This window comes from Vicugna pacos, chromosome 10 (genome assembly GCF_048564905.1).
Source record: "Vicugna pacos chromosome 10, VicPac4, whole genome shotgun sequence".
NCBI classification, from domain to species: domain Eukaryota; kingdom Metazoa; phylum Chordata; class Mammalia; order Artiodactyla; family Camelidae; genus Vicugna; species Vicugna pacos.
In genome coordinates, this window is record NC_132996.1 from 73,607,430 (window position 1) to 73,631,747 (window position 24,318).

Here is a 24,318-nt window from a genome sequence, read left to right on the forward strand (position 1 = left end):
AATGGCCGTCATGAAAACGTCCACAAGCCACAAATGCTGGAGAGGCTGTGGAAAGGAGGGACCCCTCCTGTACCACTGGTGGGAATGCAAATTGGTGCGGCCACTGTGGAGAACAGTGTGGAGGTTTCTTAAAAACTAAAAACAGACTTACCCTGTGATCCAGCAGTCCCACTCCTGGACATGTATCTGGAGAAAACTCTAATTTGGAAAGATATGTGCACTAACTAATAGACATATAAAATAGATAGGCAAGTTCCTACTGTAGAGCACGGGGGACTATATCCAATATATTGTAATAACTCATGGTGAGAAAGAATATGAAAATGAATATATGTGTGCTCATGTATGACTGCAGCATTGTGCTGTGCACGAGAAATTGACACAACGTTATGAACTGGCTATCCTTCAATAAAATAGATGCACACAGAATTGGGGGAAGAAAAGAAGACAGAGCTCACAGCAGCACTGCTGACTACAGCCAAGACATGAAACAACCTAAATGTCCACCGACAGATGCCTGGATAAGGAAGCTGTGGTGTATGTATACAATGGAATACTACTCAGCTGTGAAAAAGAATGAAATAACGCCATTTGCAGCAACATGGATAGATCTGGAGATCATCATTCTAAATGAAGAAAGTCAGAAAGAGAAAGAAAAATACCATATGGTATCACTTATATCTGGAATCTAAAAAAAATGACACAAATGAACTTATTTATGAAACAGAAACAGACTCACAGACAGAGAGAACAAATTTATGGTTACCGGGGGCAAAAGGATTGGGAAGGGGTAAGTTGGGAGTTTGGGATTTGCACATAGTAACTACTGTATACAATACAGATGAACAACAAAGTCCTACTGTATGCTCAGGGAACCACATTCAACGTCTTGTAGTAACCTATAATGAAAACGAGTATGAAAAGGAATCTTTGTACGTGTACATATACGAGTGGATCACTGTGCTGTACACCAGAAGTTAACACAACGTTGTGAACCGACTGTACACTTCAATAAGAAAGCAAAATAAAGTAAAATCCCCCAACCATCCATCCGTCCGTCCGCCCAGCCATCAACCCAGGTTCTGCCTGGCTTTACTTTCCCCACAGCCATTTTAATAACTTCCCTTTTTGCATCTGCTTCTTGCTTACGTCTTTATTCGTTGTCTGTGGGTGACAGCATGGTTGGGGCGGCATAGCGGGGTGGACATGGGAGAACGGGGTGATGCCGGTAATTTAATGAGCCTGAAGCACCTATTTCCTCCTGCAGACCCCCAGGGAGGGGGCTTCGGTATCTCGGCCTCCTCAGGGGCCAAGAAGAAGAGGACAGAGGGGCGGCTGAGGACTGAGGGGGCTGGGGTCCCTCTGACCTGATGCCCACAGGCTGGTGTCCCTGGGGACAGGAGCCTGTGTGTCCACACACACACAGTGTGTCCACATGCAGGGCCACACACGTGCACACACTGTGCCCACTCTAGCACACTCACACACACACCCCCCTGCTGCTCCTTGCACGGACGCTCTCCGGAAGCCCTGGGGCAGTGCGGCCCTGTCAGCTCTAAGGCCAGCTCTGCTCTTAGTGCTCTCCTGGCCCCTGCAAGCCCAACAGGGCGATCTGATCATCGTCCCCACTTCCCATGGGGACCTGGACTCCAGCTGTGAAGGGGCTCAGGGAGGGCCCACTGCCCCAGCGGGGACCCGCCAGCCCGCGCAGCGCTCCGACGCCTGCTGCCTGTGGTCAGGGTGGTGGCTGCTCTGTTCCCCGGCAGGTATGCACTTACCACTGAGCACCGAGGGGAGCAAGCTGGGGGACAGCTCCTTCCTGGAGCTCCGGAAAACCCCAGGGACAAGATCGCCTGAGTCCTGGCCCAGCCCCTGGTTGGCCTCTCTGGCCTCTGTCCCTGCAGCTGTGGCAGGCCAACACCCCCTCCCGGCTTGACGGAAGGACTGGCCGGCTTCAGATGCTGCCTGTGGCCGGGGGGCCAGAGGCCATGCTGCACAGCGCCCAGGCCAGGGGTACCGCCGATGCCCTCTGTGCCCCCCTTCCCAGTCCTGCTTCTGGGGCTGGAGGCCACAGACGAGGATTCGCCTGCCAGATGCAGGATCCTGGGCTGAGAAGATCCTGATGGTCATTTCGGGGAGAGGACACTGGCCGTGGCTGTGGGATCGAGGACCCACGAGGCGCAGATTCAGAACCATGGGCGCCCTCATGGGAAGAAGGCGCTGCCAGTACCATGGGTGGGGCTCCAGGAGGACCTGGGAGTGTGGGGAGGTCACCAGGGTTGGGGTGAGTCTGGGCTGCTCAGCGTGGGTGACCTCAAATGGGGTGGCCCAGCAGGCTCACGGCCTCCATCAGGGAGGCTCAGCTCAGCCCAGGGGTGGCGGCAGGTGGCCCCATCCTTCAGAGCCTGTCCTGCCTTCTCCAGTCAGGAGTGGCCAGGGGTAGCATCTCTCCCAAGGACCAGGGCAGTGCCCTGCCTGGCCGAGGGGCTGGGTCCAGACCTCTCACAGACCCGAGGGAGGCGCTGCGTCAGAGGAGGTCCCCAGGCTGGCAGGGAGACTCCGGGAGGGGAGACAAAGAGCAGAGGGAGCCCAGAGGCCTGAGGCCTGCCTACAAATGAAGCCCCGTAGCACCCAGCACAGCTGGGGGCAGAGCCTCCAGCTGCAGTGCAGTGTGTGTTGGAGACGCCCTCAACACCCCCTCCCCCTTCCCAGGCCTCCGCTGGGGCAGGAGACAGAGGGTCTCTGTGGCCAGCCTGCTTCCGAGAGGGATCTGCCGTCGCAGGGACAGAGGCCTGGGGGCTGAGCTCTCGCTCTGCCTGGCATGGCCTCTTCCCCAAAGGAAGTGTCACATGAACTCAGTCCCGTCCCGGGAGGTTCCAGCCCCTGAGCCAACTGTAACAAAGGGGATGGAGGTGGCTAAAAGCAAAGCAGGTATGCAGGCCTCAGATGTCCCCCGACAGTGTTAGGGGGCTCAGGTGGCACCCGGGGGCCTCCCTCCCCGCCGGGTAGCAGTGCCCCAGGCTGAGCTGAGCCCACGTGGGGCTGCAGCCTGCGGGTCCCGTGGCTCTGCCCTCGGCGGCTCACGGAATCACAGACCCACACCCCTCGTCCTAGCCACTCACTCACTTCCTCGTCTGTTCACCCAACAGCTTTGGTTCTGTGAGCGTGCAGGAGTTGACAGTCCCAGGCAGGAAGCAGACAAGTGAGTGAAAGGTCACTTCCGAAGGTGAGGCTCGCTGGAAAATGACACCGGCTAACGTGGGAAGAGAGAAGCAGGTACTGGAGAGGTAGGCAACAGGCGAGGCAGGGCAGGGCTGTGGCCTGCTGACTGGGTTTTATTGTTGGAGTAATTGGGAGCCATTGAGGGTTGTAGGCAGGGAGGGTCCTAGGCTGGGGGTGGCTGGAGAAGAGCATCCCGGAGGCAGAGGCAGAGGGCAGGACTGGAGTAGACACTGGGAAGAGGGCAAAGGCCCTGTGCCTCCTGCCTCCCAGGCTCAGAGGGTCTGGGGAGACCCTCACTCCCCTCACACTCTTGACTCTGCCAGGACCCACAGCAGGGCCAGGCCCCAGGCCAGCAGGGCGGGGGTGAGCCCAGGCTGTCTTTCAGCGTGGATGTGGGGCCCAGTGCCACCCCCTTGCCAGGGCTGGGTCTGACCCTCTGCCCGGGAACCCCAAGCCTGGCCCCTTCCCCTCAGAGTCTGGTCCACCGGCTCTCAGGCGCCCAGGCCTTGCGGGGGCCCTGTTCCGGAGCCCTGCTTACCTGAAATCCAGTCTTTTCTGAGGCGCCCTCCAACAGCCCCGCTCCTCCCGGGGTGGGCTCCAGGCAAGGCCACAGGTCACACCTAGCCCCTGATGGAGCCCTGGTGTCCAGGGGCAAAGCTGGCCTCTGCTGGCTGGACCACCTCCACCAGCCCTGACTCTGCCTGTGGTCCTGGGGCGCCCTCTGGTGGCTGGTGGGCCAGACTGCAGCGGCCACTAGGGCTCCCGGGCTGTCTGGCCTGTGCGGGGCCCCCACCCGCCCCCGAACCCAGGGGATGAGGGGCCCCTGGGAGGGCCCAGGGTCTCTGGGGAGAGGTGCACAGACGTGTCACCCAGGCTCGGCTCTCTTTGTCTGTTGCCACAAGCCCTCAGGAGCCGGGCTGCAGACCCTCATTGTTCCAATAGAGTTAGGAAACCGGAGGGCCTGCAGCATGGGAGCCAGGGCCCTGTGCCGCCCCAGCCCTGTGCCGCCCTGTCCTGCCCCCGGTGGAAGGGACAGTGTCCGAGCAGAACCTGCAGTGCTGACAGCCTGACGGCCAGTGTAGCCGGACCACCCTTCCAGGACGGCACACCCCGGGGGCCTACACCTCTCAGCTCTGTGGGGCCCTGGGAGGGGAGGGGGCCGCACACGGGGGTCAGCCGTCCCCACTTGCTGGAGGGGCAAACCCAGGCTCGCTGGGAAGGTGAGACACGCCGGGGAGCGACGCGGGCGCCCCCAGGTGCAGCCCACGGAAGGAGTGCCCTCGACACCGGGCTGCCAGTTGTGCCAAAGAGGCCACTGGGCCCCCATGCCGGGGGAGGGCTGTGGGCCTCTGGGCCTAGCCGGGCTGAGACCAGGTGGTGCCCAGTGCTGGTCACGGCATTGGCTGCTCAGGTGCCAGACGTGGTAGGCGGGGAGAAGGGCGGGAGAGCTGGCTGGCAGGTGCCAGGCTGTGGGCACCTCCACCCAGCTCCTTGGCCAGCAGCCGCATGTCGGGTCCCCAGGGAGAAAGCAAGCAGGTAGGTGCCCCAGCCGCCAGCCCCCGGCCAGGCACCCCTCCCTGGGCCACATTCCCGCCCCTGCCTCAGTTTCCTCTGGATCGTGGAGAGAGCCCTGCCTTCCTGGGGCCACAGAGGGATGGTCCCTCTGGGTGAGGCAGGGGCTTTTGGGAAGCCAGGGCTGGGGTGGGTCTGGGCAGGCTGCATGGCCCCATGGTCCTGGGGGCCGGACCAGGGGAGCCTGTCCTCCCTGGAGGCAGGGGGGCTGCAGGCCTGACCGCTGGCCTGCTGAGCCTGGCCCCTCGGGTGCCTGTTCCTCGTCACTGTCATCTCCCACATCGCAGGGAGCAGGATGGGGGCTGAGAGTCCGAGGGGCTCACCCAAGTCACACGGCCCAGGGAGAGGCTGGGCTGGGACCCCCAGGGACTGGCTGCCCAGCAACACCTGCACTGGGGCTGTTTCCTTGGTGACCTCGGACTAGGGTGGCCATCTGCCCCCCGAGGAAACCCCCCGTGTCTTTGGGGCTGAGGCTGGAGACGCCGCCTCCGTTCTCCCTGCCAGGAGCCATGGGGTAGGGTGCCAGCGGGGGCTACGGAGGACAGCCGGCTGCTCAGGCCCCCACCTCCTCCAGCCACAGGCACCGAGGGACGCGGACACCTGTTCATGCAAATCCCGCCGTTTGCATGTCCTACCCGCTTGTGGCCCCATTTGCCTGGTGTCTGGCACAGGGCCACCCCGGCACTCGGCATGGCACCCAAATGCCCCCCGGGCTCCCTGGGGTGGGAAACCAGGGGCCCGGGGCTTCAGGACATGGGATAGGGGGGTGGTTGTGGCCCCTCCCGCTGAGGGCCCCCTGCCCGGTCAGTGAGGAAACAGGCGGCGTGGGCCACCCACCCCAGCAGAGCAAGCCTGAGCACGTCCGTGTCCTCCAGGCCTCCAAAGCCCACACCCGACGCATACCCTGGGCAAGGGGCACATCTCACTGTGGGGCTGACGGGGCCCTGCAAGGAGTGAGGGCCACTGCCACCACCCCCAAATTCACATCCACCCAGAACCTTGGAACGTGGCCTTACTTGGAAGTAGGGTCTTTGCAGAAGCAGTTAGCTAAGATGAGGTCACAGTGGGAGAGGATGAGCCCCTAATCCAGTGATGGTGTCCTTATAAGGAGAGGGACATTTGGACAGGGGACGTGAAGACAGAGGCGGAGAGTGGGGTGGTGGAGACACAGCGCAGGTTGCCTGGGGACCCGAAGCTGGAAGAGGCAGGAAGGACCCTGCCCTGGGCCCTCAGGAGGGAGTGCGACCTGCGAAACCGTGACTGGGGGTTCCTGGCCTCAGAACCATGGGAGATGAATTCCTGTGGTTTTAGACATCCAGTGGCTGGTTGGTTGTTACCGCGGTCCCTGGACACTCACACCGTTATCAGCCCAGCGCGCGGCAGAGGGGAGGGGCGAGCGTTTGCAGAGGCCCGAGCCCAGGCCAGGTCCAGCTGCCCTGGGCTGTGTGGTCACCTGCAGGTCCCCCGACCCACCCCCGTACCTGGGCAGGGCCAGGCCTCAGAGGCTCTTGGTACCCAGGGTGTCAGGCACAGACCTGGGGGTGGGGCGGGATGCAAATCCTGCCGCTGCCCCCACCCCCAGAGCAGGGAGTGCAGGGGGCGGGATCTGAATGAAGCCTTTCCAAGCTGGTGGTGACTGGTTTTTCATACTGGAGGCTGGTGTCTGGGGGCAAGGCTTGAGTGTTGGGGGGAAGACGGGCTGTATGTGGGTGTCCTGGGGCTTAGAACAAGTGGCTTCGAACAACAGGAATGGATGCCCTCCCTGCTCTGGAGGCCAGAAGTCTGGCGTCAAGGAGTCACAGGGCCGCGCGCCCTCCAGAGGCTCTGAGGGAGGCTGCTTCCTGCCTCTTCCAGCTTCGGGGCCCAGGCGTCCCGGCTCGTCTCCGCCTCCCCACTCTGCCCCCGTCTTCACACGGTTTCTTCCCTCTTCTTCTGAGGACCCCTGGGTCATTGGATCAGGGCCCATCCTAATGGCCTCATCTTCACTCCATCACATCCATAGAGAGCTCATTCCCACAAAAGGCAGGTTCGCAGATACCAGGACTTAGGACTTGGCCACGTCATTTTGGGGGACCCAGTGGGAGGACCCTGTTGTGCCTGCAGGTGCCCTGCCCACCTCCCGCCGACCCCTCCTGTGTACACGGGTGTCTGTCTCTAGGAGACAGCGGCCGGCCCAGCCGCAGGGACACGAGCGGACTCACTCTCCCCTCAGGAAGGGCCCCGCCCGCCAGGCGCCTCCCGGGGGGCGGGCGGGGGGGCTGCCCGGGGAGAAGACGGGAAATTCCTCCGTCCAAGGGGGAGCGGCCGACAGCCTGATGGACCGGGTGGCGGGGAGACAGCGTCACAGGGTGGGCCTCGCGGGTCTCCTGAGGCTCTCAGGGGAACTTTGCTCCCCGTGTGGGTGCCGGGTTCTGGGGGGCGGGGGCAGGAGCCAGATGGCTGGCAGCCGCCAGCAGTGGGTCCGGGAGGCGCTGGGGGGCTTGGGCAGGCTGGTGGGACCCCGCTCCTTGTCACATGGGCCAGTCCTGGGACCCCAGCCCTCAAGTCTCTGACATGTGGAGTGGGGCGAACGTGCCATCACCCCGGGCATGCGGGCGGCGCTAGGCTGGGGTGAGGCGGGAGCTCAGTAGGAAGGTCCCTGGAGGCGGCGAGCATGCAGGGAGGGGAAGAGCCCTCCCGTTCGGAGCCGCCTCGACCCCCCGGTTCCCCTGCACCTGTACCCCGGCCTCCCCTTCTCCCCTGTCTGCCCCTCTCTGCCCAGGCACTAGGCCCACCCAGGGTCCCCGTCCCTGTCCTGGGGCGGGTGGGCTGCGAGACCTCCACCAGGGCTCTTGGGTTTTCCAGGACCCCTCCTGCCAAAGCCTTCGCAGAAGTGGCGCTGGGAATGCCCCGTTCGTGGTGCCCGGGGAGGGGTGAGTAGCGGGCTCAGGGGTCAGGCAGAGGGGCCGCGATGCGTCGTCCGTCCCCCACCCCAGGGCTGAAGAAGCTCCGGCAACTAAACAGGAGCTTGAAGAGGGCCAAGCAGACAGACGGCAGAGACGGAGCCGCAGGGGTGGGGCCGCAGGCGGGCCGGCTTCTTGGAGGGCACATCTCCGCCAGCACGGTGGCTGGGGCGAGGGGCAGGAAGGGAGGCAGGGCTGGCCTCTCGCGCCCTCAGGAGAGGACTCTGTCCCTGCAGAGTGGACCCCATGCAAGGTGCTGGGGACATTTGTCCTGGCAGTGCCGGGGATCCTGGAGACAGGCAAGGGCCAGGTCTGTGCCGGGGTGAGATCGAATTCGGAGGGTCTGGGAAGAAGCGAGGCAAGGTAAGAGGCTGCCCCTCCCTGGCCCCGCTGAGGCTCGGCCCCGCACCCTGGTAACCGGCCGCCACGTGCTCACGAAACCCCTGAGCCCCATTTCCTCCCCTGCACCTTGAGCACTGGTGCCTGCTCTCCCCGGGCCGCGCTCTCTCTGACGGGCCTGTTCAGAGCCCCCAGGTGGGCAGGATTTTGGAGCTGGCAGCTCCCTCTGGCCCCTGCCTCCTACCCTCATGTACAGCGGGTCCAGAACATGGGATACGAGGCCCAGACTGGGGTGGGAATGCTCGGGTCACATAGCCGGGCAAGACAGGACCTCCGGCTGCGGCTCGTCCCCATCGCCTGGTGCCCAGGGCCTCTCTTACCAAGGTCCCCTGTGATCAGTTCACTGTGCCTGCCCCCAACCCCGCCCTGAGACCGCTGGTCACCCTGCCCTGCAGTTTGTGAAGGTGCCTAGCGGCGTGGCGCCCTCGGTGCTCTTTGACCTCCTGCTGGCTGAGTGGCATCTGCCGGCCCCCAACCTGGTTGTGTCGCTGGTGGGCGAGGAGCGGCCTTTCACCGTGAAGTCCTGGCTGCGGGATGTCCTGAGGAAGGGGCTGGTGAAGGCGGCTCAGAGCACAGGTGGGGCCCAGCTGCAGGCCAGGGCCCCCGCGGCCCCCAAACCCGTGCCGTCCTTTGGCTATGGTCCCCATGGTTGCCCTCCCTCCGTGGCTGGCAGTGGGAGCAGCTCCTGGGGATACAGCAGAGGGGCTGAGGGTCCCCCAGGCCCAGAGCCTCCCCCAGGAGGACCCGACCACACTGTGCCTGGCCCCTCTCCTTGTGGGGCCCGCCAGCCTCAGCCAGACACCCGGGGCAGTGACAATTTCTATACCCCGCTGCCCACATGGGCCTCTATGGTGGGATCAATCTGGCCCACTAGTCACCGGGGCCAGAGTCAAGTTACTGGGCTCTGTCTTCAGGCCAGCTGGGCCTTCAGAAAAGCCAGCCAGGGATGTGGGGCTTCAGAGCCCTCCGCCCGCAGAAATGATGGTGCGAAAGAACAAAAGACTGATGACCCAGACTGGGCTGAGGGCTCTATGATTTGGACCTGGACTGGGTCCTGATCCAGCAGGGGGACTGGACAGAATCATGGCCTGTTCTGTCCAGATGGCCCCTGGCGAGCCATCTCTCAGCAGACGCCCTGCCGGCAGGCGGGGTCCTGGGCGGCAGCCGGGCAGGACCTGGGACTGCAGGCACAGTGAGCCCCCATGCCCCCAGGTGCCTGGATCCTGACCAGCGCGCTCCGCGTGGGCCTCGCGCGGCACGTTGGGCAGGCTGTGCGCGACCACTCACTGGCCAGCACGTCCACCAAGTCTCGCGTGGTGGCCATCGGCATTGCCTCGCTGGGCCGTGTGCTGCACCGTCGGGTTCTGGACGATGCCCAGGTTAGTGCCCAGAAGAGGGGCGAGGGGGAGGGGAAGAGGAGGAGGAGGGAGAGCAGGGGGAGGAGGCGGAGCCTGGAGCCCAGTGCCCAGCGCCCAGCACACGGCCAGCAGGTGGCAGCATCACCCAGCATCACAGCTTCAGGAGGGGCTGTCAGGCTCCCAGCCAGCGCAGACCTGGGATGGGGGACTTGGGCTCCAAGGACTCCACACAGGATCAGTGCCCAAATGCCCAGCTTGGCCACCGACCCTGGACAAGTGGCCTCTGCTCTCACCTTGGGGAGAGGCCTAAGGCCAGTCCAGAGGAGGCCCAGGCAGCCCCGTGAGAGGAGCCCTGGGCTCTGTCTGGAGGGTCTCCTCCCTGCACCTGCCCCTGGGCCCCTGGCGCCAGCTGCCCAGCCCTCCCTCTGTCTGGAGGAGGGGGCCCAGGTCTCACAGTGCGTCTGGGGGACCCAGGAGGACAGCCTGGTCCACTACCCCATGGACGAAGGTGGCGGCCAGGGCCCCCTCTGCTCCCTGGACAACAACCACGCCTACTTCATCCTGGTGGAGCCGGGGCCCCCTGGGAAAGGCGACGGGCCCACGGAGCTGCGGCTAAGGCTGGAGAGGCACATCTCGGAGCAAAGGACCTGGCACGGGGGTGAGGCCCTGCCGGCTGCCCGGGAGGCCGCCGGGGAGCACGGCGGCACGTGTGTGGGCAGGGCTGGAAGGACCTCCAGGGCGGCCAGGGAAGGGCATTCCAGGCTGAAGGCACTGAGGCTGCTAGAGTGTTGAGACCTGGGCCATTTGGGGGCCTGGGGTGGGGAGCTGCGGCCAGGGCAATGGGGGCGCATCTGGGGGGAGTAGCCCTGCCAGGTGGTGACGTTTCCGTCAGGAGGCAGAAGGGTTGCAGGTCTGTGTCCAGTGGGGCTCCCCTACCCAGAGGCTCTGGGTGTGGTCCCGGGCTTTGGGAAGATGAGATAGCTTTGCAAGTTGTAAGAGGCCTGTTTCCTGCCACCAGCCATGAGGTATGAGCCACCAGGGGGCAGTGTTGCCCGAGGAATGGGCACCACTGTGACCAGTGGCCGGCTTGAAAGCTGGACTTGCCCTTGGACTGGAGCACAACTAATATTTATAAACAAGATATCTAATTGCTTATGATGTTTATAAACAATATGAACGATTTGTCAGCTTGGGGTTCTTTAAAAATGAAAACACAACCAAAGCCACACAGATGCGTTTCCGTGACCTGCGCACCCTGCCTGGCCTCAGCACTCAAGCAGGAGGTGCCTTTGGAGGCGCCTTCCGGGGTGGGGCGGTCCCGCCTGCCCCGGGTCCTCCCTGGGCCATTTGCCCAGCTCCGCCCACACTGCAGGCTGGGCAGGTCCAGGCTTCTCTGGGGGGCTTCACATCTGAAGTCTCATTTCCGGTTTGCTTGGGAAAGAAACTGACCAGTGACCCTCCTTTGCATCCTCGATGTGCTCCATGGGTCTCCGATGACCTGGCGGTGCTGTCAGCAGAGCTCTCTGTCCTGATGGGGAGAGATGCCGGGCACTCAGCCAGTGGTTGGTGTGGCCAGGGACCAAATGGCCAACATCACTTACGTTACCTTCCCATTTAAATAGCCACAAAGTGCCCATATCAGATGGTGGGGTGTGGGGCTGGGGTCTCTGTCCCTGGCGATGGGGCAGCCTGGAGCCCACACTTCACTAGAAAAAGCCTCTAGCTGGAATTTGCCCAGAAGCGTGACAGGATGTTGGTCTGAGGCTCAGGGCAGGGGAGGAGTCACCGCCCAGGTTGGATCCCAGGGTCTCCGCTCGGCCTGCCGAGCACCTGGGTGGACCTCCCTCATCTCCATCCGCAGGCACCAGCAGCATTGAGATCCCCGTCCTCTGTCTGCTGGTCAACGGTGACCCCAGCACCCTGGAGGTAGGGCCAGGCGGCGGGTGGGGGCCCCCTGAGGGCCTGCCCCTCCGGGACAGGGACCATGCCTGGAGCTGCTCAGGGTCGGCCCTTCCTCCCCACCCGCCTCAGAGGATTTCCAGGGCTGTGGAGCAGGCTGCCCCGTGGCTGATCCTGGCGGGCTCAGGGGGCATCGCTGACGTGCTCGCTGCCCTGATGAACCAGCCCCACCTCCTGGTGCCCCAGGTAGCTGAGAAGCAGTTTAAAGAGAAGTTCCCAAGTGAGCACTTCTCCTGGGAGGACGTCGTGCGCTGGACAGAGCTGGTATGAGCCGCCCGGACGGAGACTGCAGTTAGGGGGGTCGAGGCCCTCGTCCCTGCTCCCTGCAGTGCCACCTCTGTGCCCAGCCCCTCTTGCAGCAAGCCCCCAGGCTCACCCCCGCCTGCTCAGGCCCTCGCAGAGTGGAGGCCCCTCGGAGCGGAGCCCCAGTCTGTGGATGGGGCTGCCCCGGGCCCAGCGGGCGCGGGTGGACAGGGAGGCGGGCTTGCCTTCTCACGGGGGGACACAGCATCACATGCCACACGCCCTGCGGGGGCCTCTTCAGGGCCTTTGTCCTGTGTCCCCAGCTGCAGAACATCACCTCCCACCCGCACCTGCTGACCGTGCACGACTTCGAGCAGGAGGGCTCCGAGGAGCTGGACACTGTCATCCTCAAGGCCCTGGTGAAAGGTGAGGGCCTGGCAGCTGGCCCGCTGGGAGGCCCTCACCCCAAGCCCAGGGCTTTGTGCCCGGTAAAGGGCGGCTCCCACACCCTGCCCCAGCCTGGGCCTGGGCCTCCCAGGGGCCTGCACCTGGGGCAGGGCCACCACTCGGGGGCTGACAGTGGCCGGGACAGCTGGGACGGCCACACTCTGCTCTGTGTGTGCGCGTGTGTGTGTGTGAATGTGTGTGTACAGTCAGTGCTGGTCTTAGCGTCACATGCAACAAAACTGGGGCAACACAGAGACCACCAAGGCCTCCATGCAAGGATGACATGCAAATCCGTGAGACAGTCTGTATTTGGCACGTTTTACATTAGATACATTTTGTCACAGTTTTGAAGACTACTTAGAGCGTTCCGTTCAGTGGGTTTAGTATTTTCACAAGGGTGTGAAGCCTTTACCACTGACTCCAGAGCATGTCCATCACCCCGCAGACCCCCGTTAGTCTCTCCCCACGTCCCCCAGCCCCGGGCAACTGCTGAACTACTGCCTGTCTCTATGGATTTGGCTAGTCAGGGCACTCCCTATGCATGGGACCACGCACGACGTGGCCTTGGGGTCTGACTTCCCTTGCTGAGCACGAGGTTTTGCGGTCATCTCGCTTGTCGCCTGGGTCAGGGCCTCGCTGCTTTTTAAGGCTGAGTATAGCCCACCTTTTGTCTCCCTCTTTCCCTGTTGATGGGCACTTGGCTTGTCCCCACTTTTTGGCTGTCAATCGATGTGCTTCTTTTTCTTTTTTTAAATAATTCTCGTTTTTTATTGAAGGGTAGTCAACCTACAATGTTAGTTTCAGGTGTCCAGCAAAGCGATTCAGTTACACGTGTACATACACATATACATAGTGAAATGAAAATCATATATATTTTCCAGAGTCTTCGCCATTACAGCTCTCAATGTGCTTCTTACTGGACACAGACACTTACTCAGGGGCTGGTTGCTGGCCACGGACACAGGCCCAGGCAGGAAGAGGGACACACTTGAGGGCAGGGCTCCTCCAGACAGGCCGCCTTCTCCCGCCCCTACTCTGCTCATCCCTGGGGCCCCACTGGGGTCCTGATGCTCCCAGCATCGGCCCCAGGGGTCTTGTGATGTCTTGTGCCTCCTGCCATCACCCAGAGGTGCGAACGAGGCCACCGTTCCAGCTGCCATGCGTCTAGGAGACGCACCTCAAGGGACCTGGTGCCCACCGGCTCGGTTGGCTCCTGGCTTCACCCTCATGCCCTCCATCTGCTCTGCCTGCAGCCTGTAAGAGTCACAGCCAGGAGGCACAGGATTATCTGGATGAGCTGAAGCTGGCCATGGCCTGGGACCACGTGGACATCGCCAAGAACGAGATCTTCAATGGGGACGTGGAGTGGAAGGTGGTGGCCTGACTCTGGCCAGCACTGGGCAGGGGCTGTGTCGAGGGTCTGGGGGCAGGTGGTGTCCTGAGGGCCACTGGCCAGGTCCATTCTGGCCCAGCTGGGCCGTGGGGGTCAGGGGAGGCCAGGGCACCTACTGGAGGCGACCTCACTCATTGGCTCCCCAAGGCGGGATGTGCTGAACTACTGTGGGAGGTGGGCTGGGCCCAGCCGAGAGGGACAGGCTGTGCCCCCAGGAGCTGGGGGTCTGTGCCGGCCCTCCTGGTGGCCACCCCGCTCCCCGGCTCCCTCTCACTCTCCCCCCGGTGTGGCCCAGTCCCGTGACCTGGAGGAGGTGCTGATGGACGCGCTGGTGAGCAACAAGCCCGAGTTCGTGCGCCTCTTCGTAGACAACGGCGCCGACGTGGCCGACTTCCTGACCTACGGGCGCCTGGAGCAGCTCTACCGCTCTGTTCCCCCCAAGAGCCTGCTCTTCGACCTGCTGCAGCGCAAGCACGAGGAGGGCCGGCTGACGCTGGCCGGCCTGGGCTCCCAGCAGGCCCGGGAGCTGCCCACCGGGACACCCGCCTTCTCCCTGCACGAGGTGTCCCGCGTGCTCAAGGACTTCCTGCACGACGCCTGCCGCGGGCTCTACCAGGCGGTGAGTGAGGCCGTTGGGGGGCAGGCGGGGACCCCCGCTGCAGGCTGACGTCCTTGTCCTCCAGGAGAGGGCCCCAGCCAGGCGGCCCATGGGCCAGAAGTGGCTGCTGGACCTGAACCAGAGAAGCGAGAACCCCTGGAGGGACCTGTTCCTGTGGGCCGTGCTGCTGAGTCGCCATGAGATGGCCACCTACTTCTGGGCCATGGTGAGCGGCTGTCCAGAGGGGTCCTGGGTCGTCCCCAGGGAAGGGTGGGGAGGCGGGCCGGCCTCCTCAGACCCCGTCTCCCAGGGCCAGGAAGGGGTGGCAGCCGCCCTGGCCGCCTGCAAGATCCTCAAAGAGATGTCCCACCTGGAGACAGAGGCCGAGGCGGGCAGCACCCAGCGCGAGGCCAAGTACGAGCAGCTGGCCCTGGGTGAGCCACCGGCAGCGGACAGGCTGGCTGATGCGGCGGGGGTGTGGGTGGCCTTGCGCTCCGCTGGGCCCGTGGGCTCCGGCCAGGGGAGGAGGTGGGCCCAAAACGCCTAACAGAGGGGCTGACAGGCCCGGGTGATGGCTTTGCAGCTCCAGGCCTCAGGCACGCACTGGGCCCTGCGGCCGGGCAGGGACCCTTGGGGAGAGGGAGGCGCCCACAGCCCTGGCGGGGAAGGCCAGGCAGGGACGGCCAGCCTCCACGTGGCACGCAGGCCCGGCTGGCCCCTCCCCAGCCTCCCCAGCCCCCTGGGAGGTGGGCACAGGGCAAGCGCCCGGCCCGAGGCGGCGGGGGGGGGGGCGGGCGGGGCCGGGTGTTGGCACCGTGGCAGCGGCGCGCCCTCGGCAGACCTGTTCTCCGAGTGCTACGGCAGCAGCGAGGAGCGCGCCTTCGCCCTGCTGGTGCGCCGGAACCGCGGCTGGAGCAGGACCACCTGCCTGCACCTGGCCGCCGAGGCCGACACCAAGGCCTTCTTCGCCCACGATGGCGTGCAGGTGAGCGACCGCCTCGGGGAGGGCTGGTGGGGGAGAGGCAGGTGGCACGTCACCGAGCCAAACTGGGGTCCACTTGCCCGTGCACAGTGAAGCCAGTGTACTGACCCTGGGTTATGGTGAAGGAATGCTCAGCGTTGACTGCGGGTGCCAAGCAAGGAGTCAGGGAAGCTAGTGTTTGAAGGGCCCAAACCCCCCATCCCGAAGGCTGAAGACAGAGTGTGGGTGGGGGTCGTGGGGTGCATGCTCAGCCCGTGGACCTTCTTCTGATTGGCTGGTGGAGAGGGAATCAGGGGTCAACATCACCAACCTTCTGGTTCCAACTGGTCTGGGGTCTACGTGTTGGTGAGCAGCACACAGTTAACTTTTTCCACCTGGTGGGGGTTCTCTATCTGCAAAACAGCTCCAAGGACGTGGCTCAGAATAGTATCTGTAGCCCCTGAGGAGGAATTATAGGTCCTTGACTTTGTTTAATGGCTGAGCTATTATAATTGTGTCTTGCTTGACTGTTTTCCTTTCTGCATTTTCTCACTGCTCTGATTAACTTTACTCTTTGGACCGTGGGGGAGGCCTAGGAGGCTAAAGTTTTCCACAAACAAGAGGCAGGTGGAGGACACGGGGGAGGAGGTCTGTTCCGGGAAGGCCCCGTAAGGTCTTGCTCGGTGACAGGCAGACAGGAGGTGCCCAGATGACCTCCCTCACTCCCTCCCCTGGCCGGCAGCTGTCCCGCTTCGCTGCCCGCATCTCGGCTGTGTAGGGTGGGGGCCCGGGAGGGGCTGCTGCATTCCGGGAAGGCACCCACCCAGCTCCCTCTGCCGGCCACTCTTCCCACTTGCCCCTTTCTCCACCTCTGGTCTCAGCAGAAACGCCACGTCCTCAGCTATGCCCTTCCCCATCCCGGCCCCCGAGCCTGGTGTCCCCCCATGGAACGTTATTCCCCACTGGGATGGAGGCTGCGGGGCTATGGGAGGCGGGGCCGGGGGGGGATGCTTTGGCCGAAGCTTGCCAGGCAGGCCTGGTACACAGTGGGGTGAAGGTGTGGAGATGGGGGGCCCACAGCCCTGCCTTTATTTCAGGCCTTCCTGACCAAGATCTGGTGGGGGGACATGGCCTCTGGCACGCCCGTCCTGCGGCTGCTGGGCACCTTCCTCTGCCCGGCCCTCGTCTACACCAACCTCATCACCTTCAGGTCCGTCAGCCGGCTTGCCAGAGCCACTGGGGGCCCTGGGCATGGTGGTGCTGGTGGCGGCATGTCCGGGTTCCCTGAGTCCAGCATCCCTGTGGCCCTATGCCCACCTCCACCTGTGTCCCTTCTCAGTGTGTCCAGCACTGCCTTTGCTGGCCGGGCACTCGGACCAAGTGCATGCCTTTGGGTGCCCTTCCCATGGCCCTGAGGGTCCCCTGTGCTCCCAGTGAGGAGGCCCCCCTCAGGACAGGACTGGAGGACCTGCAGGAGCTGGACAGCCTGGACACGGAGAAGAGCCTGCTCTGCCGCCCAGGCAGCCGGTGAGGGCCCAGAGGACGGTGGGCAGAGGCGAGGCTCCGGGGGCCCGGGCTGCCCACCTCACCCCTGGCCATGGCCCCCTCCGTGGCGCAGGGTGGAGGAGCTGGCTGAGGCGCCGAGGATGCGGAGCGGCCGAGGCCCCCAGGCGGCCTTCCTGCTCACGCGCTGGCGGAAGTTCTGGGGAGCGCCCGTGACCGTGTTTCTGGGCAACGTGGCCATGTACTTCGCCTTCCTCTTCCTGTTTGCCCACGTGCTGCTGGTGGACTTCAGGCCGCCTCCCCAGGGGCCGTCAGGGCCCGAGGTCGCCCTGTACTTCTGGGTCTTCACGCTGGTGCTGGAGGAGATCCGGCAGGTGCGTGGTGGGCCCGGCCCGCCGAGCCCTACCCTCTGCCGCTCACGGCCTGGTCTGGGTGGGGGTGTCCCCAGCAAGGACCATCCCGCCCCCACCAGGGCTTCTTCACTGACGAGGACACGCACCTGCTGAAGAAGTTCACGCTCTACGTGGAGGACAACTGGAACAAGTGTGACATGGCGGCCATCTTCCTGTTCATCGTCGGTGTCACCTGCAGGTGTGTGGGGCCCAGAGGCCTTGGGGGGCCACCCGGGGGGCTGGGGGCAGGGCCGCCTTCAGGATGGACTCACTCTGGCCTCAGAAATCCCACGTGTCCCCGGCCCCCGGGGCTGTGTGTCCTGGGAGGGGGCCCCCTTACCCCTCTGGCCCCTGTAGCCGTCCGGCCTGCCGTCCCCCACCCCCAGGATGCTGCCCTTGGTGTTCGAGGCTGGCCGCACCGTCCTCGCCATCGACTTCATGGTGTTCACGCTCCGGCTCATCCACATCTTCGCCATCCACAAGCAGCTGGGCCCCAAGATCATCATCGTGGAGCGGATGGTGAGCCCCGCCCAGGGCTGGGGGCATCACGGCCCTCCAGCCAGGCGGCTGCTGATGCTTCTCTCCCCCCAACACCCCCGTGGAGATGAAGGACGTCTTTTTCTTCCTCTTCTTCCTGAGCGTGTGGCTGGTGGCCTACGGCGTGACCACCCAGGCACTTCTGCACCCCCACGACAGCCGCCTCGAGTGGATCTTCCGCCGCGTGCTCTACCGGCCATACCTGCAGATCTTCGGACAGATCCCACTGGATGAGATCGACGGTCAGCACGCGCTGGGCGCTGGGCCAGGGGCTCCTCTGTGCCTCTTTGCAGTAGGACCCCCACCCCAGGTGTAGTGAACCGAGGCCAGTCTATGGAAGTTCCTAAGGCCCTGGACATGTGGCCCCTGAGAGGGGCCTTTGGGAGTCATGTGAGATCCCAGCTTGGTGCTAGCTGAGAGCAGGGATGTCCCTGAGGCCCATGCACCTGCCCGGGGCCAGGGCCAGCCAGGGTACAGCTCCAGGCTGGCGTGTGTCAGTTGTGGAGGCCCCAACCTTGGGCCCCAGGCTGGAGCCTGAGATACCAGGAGGGGAGAGGCGGCCGACGGAGAGGGCAGCCTGGCAGGGAGGCCGGGGACAGGCTTCGCCAGGTGGAGGGACAGGTTGGCACTACGGACGCAGAGGGGGCCATGCCAGTCCACCCCTGGGGTCTGGGCTTCTCTGGCTGGCCCCCTGCTGGGCAGCAGGGCTCCCTGCCTCCCCTGTGTACTCACTGGCCCCACACCCGGCCCCGGACCTGCCTGCAGGAAAGGTCACTCAGCTGGGAGGCCGCTCCTGGTGGCATCCTTGTTTTTTGGGGGGACCCACCCAACAGGGGTATATGTGGCCTGTCTGAGGGTGTGAGTGTCTGCAGGGCGGCCCCTGCTCGGGGCTGGGGCTGGTGGCAGCTCGGAGAACTTCCCACGACAAGTCAGCACAGTGTGGAAGGCAGAGTGGCTCAGTGGTGGGGACTCGGGGAGACCTGGGGTGGGTGTGGGACACCTGTGCAGGCCCTGAGCTGCTGGGGTTCAGTGAGGAGGAGAGGGGACCAGCCCTCAAGGAAGGTGAGCCAGCAGCCAGGGCCCAGTGTGAGGCCTGGGCCAGCGGCCCCATGGGGCCCTCCTGGGGTGGGGAGCTGGGCTGGAGGAATCATTCACCAGGGCTGGTGTCAGACTGAGGCCTCTGGGGCCCACGGGGCGATCACGGGCACGCTGTCGCTGAGGCCTGACCGAGGCCACTGCAGTTAATGGGGTCAGGTCAGCGCCCACGACCTGGTAAATATTTGCCAACGGGATGAGGACGTGACTGAAGCAAACAGGCCAGCCGGATGGGGAGGGGGCCGTGCGGTCACGGAAATTGCCTCCTAATTGGGTTGGCTGTTCTGCAGGCCCATTTCCTCGGCTGTTTTCTTAGCACCACCCCCTCCACCCCCGTGCCGTGTTCAGTGTTTGCTTATCCACGGGCATCAGTTCTCAGTTTTCCAGTCTATTAATTTAACCAGAACCTGCCTGCCCTCCAGCGCCTCCCACCCTCACCATATGGCCCCTGCTGGGAAATGTGCCGTGACCCCTACACTGCCCGCGTCCCCAGGAGGAGGGGAGTGAGGCAAGCACCCTCAGGACCAGGCAGGGGTGTGGGGGTCGCTGGTATCGGGGAACACTGGTGTGGCACAGGGTCACCAGGAGCCTGGGGCCACCTGGGCAGGACAGAGGGAGTGCAGACTCCCGGGGGTCCGAGCCTGAAGCACCCCTGTGGCTGCCAGGCTAAGTCCCACAGTGGAAAGTCTGTGATCAGGGCCAGGCCGGGGCCAGCTCACCGAGGGTCCCGGGCAGTTCCCTTTCCCTGCTGGCCTCTCAGGTGACCCCCCAGCCTGGCTGTTCTGTGTGAGCCCACCATGCTGCAGGGTGGGAGAGGGGGAAGGCAGGCCCCCAGCCTGTGTCTGGTCCTGGTCCCGGTCCCGGGGGCCACCCTGCCCCCGTCTGCACACAAGCCTGTGGGAGCGGGGCTGAGCATCCACGCGGAGCTCCTGCTCTGGGCTCCGGGCCCCAAGGACAACTTATTTCCCAGCCGGGCCTGGTGGCGCCTTTGAGAGTCACGGGGGAGACACAGGGATCTCGTTACCATGAGCCGGACAGATTTACTGCTTCACAAACACCCTTCCAGGCCTGGCCCCGGCCCACCTCGAGGGGCTCTGGAGGGAGAGCGGAAGGTCATAGAGTCAGGCGGGCGGCGGCGGGGTGCTTGTGGAACGCACTCAGGATGGCCTGCCTGGGGACGTGGGGACGCGCGGAGACGGAGATGACAGCCCCGTGCCACCCGGACTCAGTCACAGCACGAAGCCTGGGAGGGGCCCTCACAGCAGGAGTCCAATGTGCAGGCGTGTGCGTGGGTCCACACACACACACACACGCACACGCACACGCACATGCTCTGCCAGTGGAGGGCAGCGACCAGGGCCGCAAGTCCCTGCCTGCTGGAGAGGCGCCCCGCACTCCGGATCCCCCATCCCACCTGCTCCCTACCCTGGCTTCCACCTGCACCTTCCTCCTTGCTCCTGGGGTGGCTGGGGGTCCAGGGCTGAGCCACCTGAGCCCTGCAGGGATGGAGGCAAGAGCTGGGACCCGCGGGGCCCTAAGGGATGCTGGCCCGGTGTGAGTTACTCAGACCTAGGCGCTCACTGCCGCCGCGCCCCAACCAGAGCATGCTTTGGGCAGCTCGTCCACTGTGCCTGTGGCAACAGGCGTTGAGGGTGGTCTAGCTCCCTGCGCTTTGGAAATGGGGCCGACTTGTCCCCAGCTGAGTCCTGTGGCTGGAATTAGTGCTTTAAAGGCCCTGAGAAGTCCTGCAGGAGACACTCCACCAGCAACCCCTAAACCTGCTTTGAGCAGAGCCTTGTGGTGGGGGTTGGGGGTGACCTACGAAGCAACCAGCAGAAACCGGCATCCTCCAGGCAGGCCTCCAGAGCCTGCAGCCCTGGCCATGACCTCGGCCCGGCAGAGGTGGGGAGGTGGGACCAGCACCAGCAGGCCGACCATGGGGACAGGGGTGTCCTGCAACAGGGACTTTGAGTGCTAAGGACAGCTGGGAAACCACAAGATCCGTTCACCCAACCGGCCCCTCCGTCGCGGGGCGGCCTCGACCCCAGGACAAAGCTCTGGGCCCCTGAGGGCACTTGCACTCAGCTCGTGCTCCCCCCACCTAGAAGCCCGCGTGAACTGCTCCGTGCACCCCCTGCTCCTGGAGGACTCGCCCTCCTGCCCCAACCTCTATGCCAACTGGCTGGTCATCCTCCTGTTGGTCACCTTCCTGCTGGTCACCAACGTGCTGCTCATGAACCTGCTCATCGCCATGTTCAGGTGCCCGCTATGCCCCTGCTCTGTCCACGTGGGGGCCTGGTGATCCTGGCAACCAATGCCCTTGGTTCCAGCAGCCCCTGGCCCAGACCTGCTGGCCCCTCGGCCCCCAGGAGGGGCTGAAACCTGTGCCGGTAGAGGCCTGGACGTGGGGTGTCAACCCAAAACATTGGCTCCCCTTCGGGTGGGCCTGGAGTGCAGGCAGAGGGAGGGGAGGGTACCGAGGAAGTGGTGCAGGGCAGGCAGGTGGGTGAGCATGCGTGGTGGTGATGGTGATGGTGATGGTGGGGGGTGATTCCTTCCCGAGCACCCGCCCCACCGCCGCCCTCCTCCCTGCCGCCTCTGCTCCCAGAGGTCGGCCCGGGTCTGCAAAGGCTGCAGCAGAAGGGGCCGTGGACGACCCTGGATGAGCGAGCCCCACTCTAGACACAGCCCACAGAGAGAAGCCACAGGAGGTGGGGGCTCCTGCGGGTTCGCAGACGGGCAGGGACGTGGGGCTGGTGCCCACCGCCGCCCACGCCGTCCGCAGCTACACGTTCCAGGTGGTGCAGGGCAACGCGGACATGTTCTGGAAGTTCCAACGCTACCACCTCATTGCGGAGTACCAGGAGCGGCCCGCCCTGGCGCCGCCCTTCATCATCCTGAGCCACCTGAGCCTGGTGCTCAAGAGGGTCTCCCGGAAGCAGGCTGAGCAGAAGCGGGCACGCCTGGGTGAGGCCCAGCGCAGGGCGCGGCGCGGGGGCGGGGGCGGGGCCCCGAGGGCCCCCGCAGCTGGGCCGGCTCTGCCCGCCACCTCGCGCCTGCTGCGGCGGGAGGGGGGGGGCTCCTTCTGCCAGGCCCTCGGCTCCCCGCCCCCGAGACCCGGCCCGGGCTCTGCCCCTGAGGCTGCCCCGGCCTGCCCAGAGAGGGACCTGCCGGAGCCCCTGGACCAGAAGATGGTCACCTGGGAGGCAGTTCAGAAGGAGAACTTCCTGAGCAAGATGGAGAAGCGGAGGAAGGACAGCTGGGAGGAGCTGCTGCGGAAGACGGCCCACAGGTGCGCGGCGGGGGCGCGGAGCCCAGGGCGCTGCTCAGAATGGACGCAGGTGGCCCTGCAGGGTGCGGGGAGGTGCCGGCCAGCTGGTGCAGGGCCTGCCTCCTGAGGGCAGCACCCCGGAGCTGGTGGACACTGGGACCTTTGTCAGGGTCACTGTTGGGCTCAGGCTGACTTCAAGCTTCAAGCCCTCTCATGTCGCAGGATCCGAGCTGGGCCAACAGGGGCAGGGACGTGGCTCCGCACGCAGCCTCCCGGCCCCGCTCAGGGCTCTCTGGGGCCTGGCCTGCCTGGGGTCTGGGGGACGCGGGCCAATACTCGTGGTGTCCCTCCCGCTCTTGGGTCCTGGGCTGGAAAGCCCCCTTGCTCCTCTCTCCAGCCCTCCCTGCAGACCCAGGTTCCTGCCTGCCTGCCCCTACTGCTGCAGAGGCCCCGCCCCCACTGGTCCAGAGCACCCGTAACTCAGGCACCCACAGAGGCTCAGTGACCCCACACCCACCCGAAGGGCCTGGGCAGTGGGATGGGGGAGGACGGGAAGGTCCTCCAAACAGGGACGCCCCTGCCACCAGCGGCCTGCTGCCCACTTGCTTCTGCCACAGGGTGGACTCAGTAGCCAAGCACCTCGCAGGGCTGAGAGAGCAAGAAAAGCGGGTCAAGCGTCTGGAGTCACAGGTAGGCAGGCAAACCAGAGCGCCCTCCTGTGGCGGGCAGGGGCCTGGCGCCAGCTCAGCAGGCAAGCTGGGGCGGGGTGGGGGGGCGGCGAAGCGGGGAGGGGGAGCTGGGGGCTCAGTACTGGTTCCCCCTCCCTGATGGGGAGACCCTGCCACTCTGCCAGCCTCGGGGGGGTGAGAGTCCTCAACTTAAGACCCCTCCCCGTCCACTCCCCACACACCGTACTGGAGCCGCCCAGCCACCAGAGGGCAGCAGGGGCCCTGGCAGGGGAGGGGCGTGGACGGGGAGGGGTCTCTGCGCCGCTGTCCTGAGGGCGGGGCTCGGTCTCTCCTCCCCCAGGTCAACTACTGCACGGTGCTCCTCTCCTCCATGGCGGATGTGCTGGCCAGGGGCAGCGCCTACAGGAGTAAGTGCATCTGTCCCCAGATGTCCTGGCGGGCTCGAGGGCAGGGGAGCACGAGGGACTGGGCTGTGTCCCCTGCCTTATTCTAGGCCTCTGCTTCCCTCCTGTCCTGGGAAAGGACGGGCCCAGGGCTCTGCTGGACCTTGGCTGGCCAAAGTTCTCAGGGTGGGGCAGGTGTCCCTCTGACGAAGCCTACCAGCTTGGCTGGGGTGCGAAGCTGTGGCCGCTCTGACGACGCCTGGGGCTCTGACTGGCCCCCTACTGGGCTGCCTCCCCAGTCCTGCCCCCAACCAGGGCTACCACGTTGCACGCTCGCCTCCTAGCAGCCTACCTCTCTCTTCCCTGGGCTGCCCCCTGGGCACCCAGAAGCTGAGAAGGGGCCTCCCTTCCCTACCAGACCCTCGGAACTTCGGCGGTGGGAGCCCACAGGCCCCGGCTGAACACGGAGGGGGCCCAGGCAGCAGAGAGCACCCAGAGGCTGGCTGGCCACACTTGAATACCTGAGCCTCTTGGACTGTCAGCACACGGCCCACCTCTCCCAGAGCCCCAGGCCCGTGGTAGGCCTGGAGCTTAGCTGGTCATCCTGGGCCCCATGGACATGCCAACCTCCCCCCGCCTCCAGTGGAGCCCCCACCCCCCACCAGTGGGGCATGGCTCTTGTGCCCTTGTTAGAAGGAACAGCTCCTGGCCCTGCCTGGCATTTTCCGGGACGTCCCTCGGCCTGGGAGAGCAGTGGTGTGTGGCGGGCCCTCTCCCTAGTGGGCAGAAGCCCCGGATCCTGTCCAGAAGCAGCCGGCCTGGGCCAGGAGAGCAGGCACTCACTGAGCACCTGCCGGGGGCCCCTCTCGCCAGGCGGGGAACTGCCCGGGGGCCCACACTGTCCTCCACCCAACCCGCGGTGCCGCTAAGAGACTGATCTTTTTCTGAAATGCTAGTATTCTGTCCTTTAAGATCCAGGGCTGGGCAGTCACTGTGCATGTCGGTGGCCACCCTACACGCCTCCAACAGCTCACACAAAGTGTGCATGACTGTCCCACGGCCACTGCTCCCAAGAGGACCTGCCTCCACTGCCACCCAAAGCTGCTTTATCTTAAATAGACCCTGGAAAACACACGCACACCTTGGCTGCAGCCCGAGGCCAGAGTGCTCCCTGGCACGGCTGGGAGGCCCCAGTTCAGTAAAGCACAGGAGGCCGGAGGGTTTTCCTACCCTGTGGGGACGGAGTCTGGGCTCCTGCACTCCACCTAGCTGGACAAGCCAGGCCGGTCTCTCCCTTCCTTGGGGACCTCGAGTCCTAGGGAAGGGACAGCAGGGGCAGGGCCGGCCGGGGAGT

At 64.6% G+C, this 24,318-nt stretch overlaps 1 protein-coding gene across 1 annotated transcript; it reads left to right on the forward strand.

Moving 5' to 3' along the window:
- Positions 1–1,222: 1,222 nt before the first annotated feature.
- On the forward strand, positions 1,223–23,883 carry TRPM5 (transient receptor potential cation channel subfamily M member 5). Its single transcript, XM_072970736.1, has 27 exons — positions 1,223–1,228; positions 1,905–2,013; positions 2,117–2,261; positions 7,973–8,099; positions 8,531–8,711; positions 9,348–9,514; positions 9,968–10,151; positions 11,355–11,419; positions 11,525–11,716; positions 12,019–12,121; positions 13,396–13,514; positions 13,831–14,154; positions 14,219–14,359; positions 14,444–14,567; positions 14,973–15,118; positions 16,192–16,304; positions 16,529–16,621; positions 16,713–16,971; positions 17,070–17,188; positions 17,376–17,508; positions 17,594–17,768; positions 20,727–20,880; positions 21,407–21,588; positions 21,781–21,913; positions 22,510–22,582; positions 22,922–22,988; positions 23,383–23,883. Exons 1-27 carry the CDS (start codon positions 1,223–1,225, stop codon positions 23,487–23,489), a joined length of 3,741 nt encoding a protein of 1,246 aa, XP_072826837.1. The 3' UTR covers positions 23,490–23,883.
- Positions 23,884–24,318: the final 435 nt, after the last annotated feature.